Source organism: Salvia miltiorrhiza, chromosome 2 (assembly GCF_028751815.1).
Source record: "Salvia miltiorrhiza cultivar Shanhuang (shh) chromosome 2, IMPLAD_Smil_shh, whole genome shotgun sequence".
Lineage (NCBI taxonomy): Eukaryota > Viridiplantae > Streptophyta > Magnoliopsida > Lamiales > Lamiaceae > Salvia > Salvia miltiorrhiza.
The window spans coordinates 43,638,169-43,645,493 of NC_080388.1; the positions used below are offsets into that span (position 1 = coordinate 43,638,169).

General features: G+C 40.5%; 1 protein-coding gene across 1 annotated transcript; it reads right to left on the reverse strand.

The window, feature by feature from the left end:
- Nucleotides 1–335: 335 nt before the first annotated feature.
- Nucleotides 336–2,378, reverse strand: LOC131013605 (cytochrome P450 710A11-like). Its single transcript, XM_057941728.1, has one exon. It carries the CDS (start codon nt 2,115–2,117, stop codon nt 627–629), a length of 1,491 nt encoding a protein of 496 aa, XP_057797711.1. The 5' UTR covers nt 2,118–2,378; the 3' UTR covers nt 336–626.
- Nucleotides 2,379–7,325: the final 4,947 nt, after the last annotated feature.

The following is a 7,325-nucleotide window of genomic DNA, read 5'->3' on the forward strand; positions in this document are numbered from 1 at the left end:
CTGACCTTCAAATATTATCACTATTTGGATGCGGTAGAAATCCACGACATGGGTTGGATTCTAGTGGAGAGCTTTGACATCAGGATTACCTTTAAACCCTTGGACATTTTTTTCTTGTTTGAATATGAAAAACAATACTCGCATTAATCAGGTTTCAGGTATGTGACATTAATTACCCCAACAAACTTCTAAATAAAATTGCGCAATTAAAAGTCACTGTCAGCATAAGTCAAAAGAGCAAAAACTAGGGCAATATCTAGACAAAATAGCCAGTTCAATGCCAACTGACATAAAGACATGAATTCAACTCCAAACAAAATTAATAGAAAACAAAGTAATCCAAGAACAATAAATATCTTTATTTTTTTCACTTGCATATTCCTTTGAATAAAGTTGATAAATAAAATTAAAAGCTGACAACAAAAATCCAATTACAATAACAGCCCCCAACAATCAAACACCCTGATTCCCTGAATATTTGTCACCCAATCACCAAATTATTTCTCCCAATAAATAATCCAACCAGGAACACAAATTTTACACTTTTGTTTTTTTTTGAAACTGACAATTATACCCTCCAGCACACTGACACCACACTCCTCCAAAGAATAAGGGTATTTCCGTCACTACAACGCCGGGAATCCGCTGTATCGCGGCGACAGAAAAACCCTGCAATCGTCTTTCGGCACGATCGTCGGAACGTACGTGATCTCATCACAGCCGTCGGATCTATCTCGTTTAAAATCGATCAGAGCGGTGAACATGGCGATGAATAGCATCAGATGATTTATGGCATACCTCTGGCCCACGCACTGGTGGGCCCCGGACCCGAAGGCTAGAAAGTTCTTTTTGTAAACCCGGTCCTCCTGCCGGTCCTCCATGAACCGGTCCGGGTCGAACTTCTCCGGTTCAGTGAATCCTTGAAAAGAAGAATCGAAGACAGATGGAAAGACGATTGTGCCCTTCGGCACAGTGTAATTCTCAGTCAACGGGAAGTCCACGCCGGCGATATGCGGCACCATCGTCGCCGGCGCTCTGATCCTCACGACCTCGCGCGCCACCGCCTCCGTGTACTTCATCTCGCGGAGCTGATCGCCGCCGATGACGGCGCCGCTCTCCGGCGACCAGTGCTGCGATACCTCGTCCCTCACTCGCGCGACGACTCGCGGATGTGAATCGAGCAGCGCCACCGCCCACAGCAGCGACGACGTGGAGGCGTCCTGCGCGGCGAAGAGGAAATCGAAGAGGTGGCCTCCGATTTCGCGGTGGCTGCACTCGAACGGCTTCTCCGCCGCTAACCGGAGATTCTCCTGCATCCAGAAATCGATCAGGCACGACGGCTCCTCCTCACCTGCTGCCATCCGCCTCTCGCTCGCCGCGGCGCAGTCGGCGAGCGTTTCGATTAACCTCCCAACCGCCAGCCGCGCGTTGCGGAAGGCGAATCCTGGGAGATCGATCGGGAGCTTCATCAATCCAACGTTGAAAAAGTTATAATCCACATTAAACCGCCGCCGCGCCGCCTCGTCGAGATACGGTCCTACGAAAACCGTCTGCGACGTCTCCAGATTCATGTCGCGGCATAAAATCCGGAGCGACAGCGATTCCGCCGGCGAGCTGCGTAACCAGCGCGCGAGGTGTTGGAGAATAATCCGATGCTGAATATCGGTGTAAATCAGCAGCGCCTTGGGGGTGAAATTGGGGGCGATTTGGCGGCGGAGATCCTTGTGATCCTGGCCGAACATGTAAATGAGGTTGTGCTCGCCGAAGAGCTTTTTCCCGAAGGGGTGGCCGACGAGGTGGAAGGCGTCGGGGCGGACATTGGCGAAGATCTTGTGCGAGAGGTCAGAGCTGTAGACGTAGAGGATGTAGCGGCCGATGATGTAGTTGCCGGAGATCCCGAGCGAGGTGGATTTAGCGTAGGCGGATTGGCGGTTCCAGAATTTGGTGGGATCGGCGACGAGGGAGATGGCGTTGCCGACGAAGGGGAGGACGAGAGGCGGGCCGGGGAGGAAGCGCTTCTTTCTGAGGTAGGAGAGTTGCTCGAGGAGGAGGAGGAGAGCGACAATGGAGATTATGTGAGGGAAGTAGGGGCTTATCCAGCTCCAGGTCACCTCCATCTCTCTCTCTAGGTTTGTTTCAAATTGAATTAGTTTGGAGAAAGAGAGGGGAAACCAAATCTGGAATTATTTGCAGAGGCCTGCATTTATAGTGTTTCGAGTTTTGAATAATCGACTATTTCAAGGGTTGTGTCTGCCAAATTAAATGATCCTATGTTATGTACATTGTTGAATTTGGAATAAATGTAACGTAATTTAGGAGTTGGATATTGAGATTCAGCAAATGCTAAACCCCTAGTAGTTTACTAAACAAGAGGGGGCTACGTATTAGACCAAGTGACACACAAAATCATTTTGAGGATTTATTTTATTTTATTTTATTAGTATTATTTTTGTTTTTAAAGAAATTGGAAATGAAATTGTGATGATGAATATTAGTTGGAGCATCCACAACCCAAGCACCTGGTCGACGCGGGTCGAGGGACGAGGGGAGGGCTGGAGACACGGGTGAGGTCGACGCCGTGTCTTCCTGGCGCCTCGGGTCGAAGGGCGATGGTGTGAGGCGCGTACGGCGGACGCGCCATTTAAAAAAGAATATGAAAAATTAGATTTTAATTCAAATTTTGACGTTTGCATTTTTTTTTAAAATCTGGCCATTTGCAAACAAACGGCTAGTTTGGTGTTTTTTGCTTTTTTTTTTTTCTTTCTTTCCCTTTTTCTGTAAATATCATACTCCCCCTACAATTTATTCACTCATCTTCTTCTCTCAACTACCATTTTCTTGTTCTTAAATTTTTTATGCAATGGATAGCATAGCAAGTTCGACGAATATCTTGAACAACATGCCGGAGGTTCGAGCGTCCCACCTAATACCCTCATGATGGGGTTTGCTCCGTTCTCGCAAGCCTCAAATATCTTGGCTACGGAAAATCTTCCAATGCCGACGGCGCTCCCACACGTCCAAGAAAATCCAGAGGAGAAGCCGAAATCCAAGGCGACCCGCGCCCAATACTCCGGTGAAGAGACCGAGCTCGTAGCAATATTGTGGGCGGAGGCTACCCACAATCCTATTTTGGGAACGTCCCAAAGGTTGCTCCAATATTGGGGATCAATCACCGAGAAGTACAACAACCTCAAACCAGAGGGAGTGCCGACGCGTAAGCCTGATCATTTCAAATACCACTTCGCACGCGTCCAAAAGGGCACGAAAATTTCGGAGGGCTTCTACAGCACTTGCAAGGACAATTGGAGCAACGGTATGAGCGACGACCAAATCATCGAACAAGTCTAGACGATGTACGAGGCGAATTACGGGAAGAGATTCGGCTACATCAAAGCTTGGAAAGTCCCGCGGGAGTGTGAAAGGTTCTCGTCGCAAGCTGCGGATGTCCACTCCACGAAGAAGTCGAAGGGCTCCGATGGCCAGGCAACCACCACTTCTTCAGAGCTGAGTATCACGACGAGGCCCCAAGGCCAAAAAGCGGCGAAGCGAGACAAGGGCAAGGGGAAGAAGGGGGAAGAGTCTTCGGGAAAGTTGTCGTACTCCGAAGCCCTTGAGAAGGTCGTCGAACGCATGAAGGAGCATGCCCTCCAAACGAGTCACATCACCGAAGCCAAAAAAATGCAAGTCGAGTTGAAAATGGAGGAGCTCGATTTAGCTCCTCAACACGGATACTACGAACATGATGGATGCACAATTGACATTGCACAACCACATGGTGCAAGAAGTGCTCAAGCGTCGAAGAATTATTTAGATTAGAATTTTAATTTATGTAATTTTTCTTTAGTTTAAATTATCTTCGGAGGTGAGTATCACGACGAGGCCCTAAGGCCAAAAAGCGACGAATCGAGACAAGGGCAAGGGGGAGAAGGGGGAAGAGTCTTCGGAAAAGTTGTCGTACTCCGAAGCCCTTGAGAAGGTCGCCCAAAGCATGAAGGAGCATGCCCTCCAAACGAGTCACATCACCGAAGCCAAAAAAATGCAAGTCGAGTTGAAAATGGAGGAGCTCGATTTGAAGCTCCTCAACACGGATATTATGAACATGACAGATGCACAATTGACATTGCACAACCACATGGTGCAAGAAGTGCTCAAGCGTCGAAGAATTATTTAGATTAGGATTTTAATTTATGTAATATTTCTTTAGTTTAAATTATGTATTTTTATTTTTATAGCAATGTTTGAATTTTAATTTTAATGGAAATTTAGAATTTTAAAATAGAAGTGTAGAATTGAGGATTTTGTGGAAATGAGAACCTAAGACACAAGGGCTGTAAAGGATTGGTGCTTAAGTGGGGACCACCATCTAAGCACCCCCGTAAGCACCATGGGTTGTGGATGCTCTTAGAGCTTAAGATTCTTTTTAATACTACTTATAAATTCATTTATAAGTATATATCTTTAATTCTATTTTTTATCCATTTTTATTTTTCTAATTGTAAAACATAATATATATATATATATATATATATATATATATATATATATATGCATTTTTGTGTTTATATTAAATGCATTAAATAAATTTCGGATATTTAAAAAAATAATAAAATTTATTATTATTAATATTATTATTAATATTATTATTATTATTATTATTATTATTATTGCTCCCTCCGTTCCATTACAAATGTCATTACTTTTGGGCACGGAGATTAAGAAATGTGTATAAAGTAGAAAAAGTGGGTTGATGAAAATTATTTAAATATTAGGTATAGAGAGAGATAGAGAATATATATTGCCAAAAAAGAAATGAAACATTTGAAATGAGACATTGCATTATGGAAAGTGGGACATTTGTGACAATGCAATGCATTTTTGTGTGCAAAGTAATGCATGTTTGTGTTTATATATATGTATTAAATAAATTTCAGATTAATATATATATATATATATATATATATATATATATTATTTCTATTTTACCTCTGCTTGTATTTTATCTTGGAAGGCCTTAGAAGTTCTTTGTCACGTATTGCGTTCTTAGCATTCCACGTATATAAAATGTGTGGACTAAATTTAATAGTACATACTATTTAAGGACTCGATATTACTAAAATTCAACTATATATATATATATATATATATATATATAATATTGAAATAGGGAAGGGCTATCGTGAGAGCACATATTAAAATAAGAAATAAGAACTAAGAAAAATGTATGAATTTTATGTAGAACACGATGAATTCGCTGTATAAATGAATTGCGAAAAATAAATTTTTGCTATTTTTGGGATTCGAACTCAGGACCATGAATTCATCCAACAGGATGATGAATCAATCGTAGATCTTGATGATCTAAGGGTTGAAAATGATTCTTATTTTATATTTTAAGTAGTGTATTTATTTTAGCCCTCCCTATTGAAATATTGCGAAATTTAGCAAATCCTAATTTACTAACAAACGGTGGCGCGATAGAAGGTGAGTTAAAACATAAGAATAAGTCAGTTACTTTTGAAAAGGGTTAGTGATAATAAATATTTTAATAATTTAAAATTTTATTTTAATAGAATTCGTTTGGTACACGTTATGAGATAAGATGCGATATGTTTAACTGAAATGTCTTTATCATATGTTATGTGAATATCATATTTGGTAGAATACATTAAAAAAAGATATAATTATTATTTGTATTATATATACATATTTTTGAACTTTTAATTTACAAAGAGTCGGTCTCAAATTTTTTTTTTTTTTACAAAGAGTCGTATATTTCGTATTATTTCTTGTCAAATAAGATATCAGGATGTAATAAGTATATAAACAAGTCTTAATCACCTCTTGTAAACAAGTCCTAAGAGCATCCGCAGCGCTGGGTGCGATGGCCGGATCGAACCCGGCCTATCGCACCCAGCGCCGTTGCTGCACCCGGGAGCGAAGGGAGGGGGGCGATGGGTCGCACTCGGCAATAGTGGGAGCGAAGGAGGGGCGTGTTTACACGCGCCCCTTTTATTGCACTTCTATTGCACCCACTATGGGTGCAAGCGTTGCTGGAGTGGGTGCAAGCGAAGGAGGTGCAAGCGTTGGAGGTGCAATGGAGGTGCAAGCGTTGCTGGAGTGGGTGCAATAGAAGTGGGACCACTTCTATTGCACCCACTATGGGTGCAAGGGCTGCGGATGCTCTAATCACCTTTTCTAAACAAGGCTTTAATATATAGTACTCCCTCCGTCCCACTAGACTTGGCACTTTTGAGTTGGGCACGGAGATTAAGAATAAATGGTTAAAAGTGTAAAGTAGGTAGGGTCCACTTATTTTATGTGAGTAGAGAAAGTAGGGACCATATACTATTTTAGGAAAGTGTCAATTCTAGTGGGACAAACAAAAAAGGCAAGTGTGCCAATTCTAGTGGGACGGAGGGAATAATTTTTTTCATTTGATGAATAAGAATTACGGTATGATTTAAAAAATGTCTTTACTACTTGAATATTCCATAAAGACTAATTTTTTTTTATTTTTTATTTATTTTTATTTTACCAATATACATCCTCGTAATAAAGCGAGAAAGATAGGTTATAGTATTGATGGAATGTGGTAGGGGTGGGGCTGAAATCCAGCTGGGCATGTGTTGGTGTCTTATTTTTCTTTTTAATTAGTAGTATATTTTTGTATTAGATTGTATATATATATTTTTGGAGAATTAGATTGTATAAATTTTAAATGAGGAAAAAAATGTAAATAAGATAAAGTCCACGTGCGAAAGCGACGTGGCGTAAAATCTAGTTGGTAAAGATTGGGCCAAGTTTATATGTGCAACATTAAAAATGGATTTGAAATGTAGACATCAGAGTCCTAATTTATCATGGATTGACTAGAATAAAGTTGATGATGTTATCACAAAATATTTATGAGATGTGAAAAGGACAGTTTTATTGTTGGACTTATCACCTATTTTATTTAGGGTTAATAGTGCGAAATATTTATTGAAGATAATAGAAATTAATATTTATTTATTTATTTTAATAAATTATAATTAATTTTAACTATTTTAGACGGAATTATCCTCATATTTTCTCTTTTATACATATAAAAGAAAACATGGTCTCTATTATATTTGTTCTCTCTCTCTATCTCTTTCTCTTCTTCGATTTTCTTGGTTGCCTCTGTCAACATTCTCATGCTATATATAATCCGGTGAAATAGGAGTTCAAGGGGTTCTAGATCTACGAGAGTTATGATGTGTGTTGGAAAATTAATGAAATATCCTTATTCTTGTTTTGATGATATCAAAACCCTTAGATTTCTTTCACTAGATTAGGACTTTTTG

Excerpts from the sequence above, each read along its gene's own strand:
- LOC131013605 (XM_057941728.1), bottom strand. The coding sequence starts at position 2,117 with ATGGAGGTGACCTGGAGCTGGATAAGCCCCTACTTCCCTCACATAATC.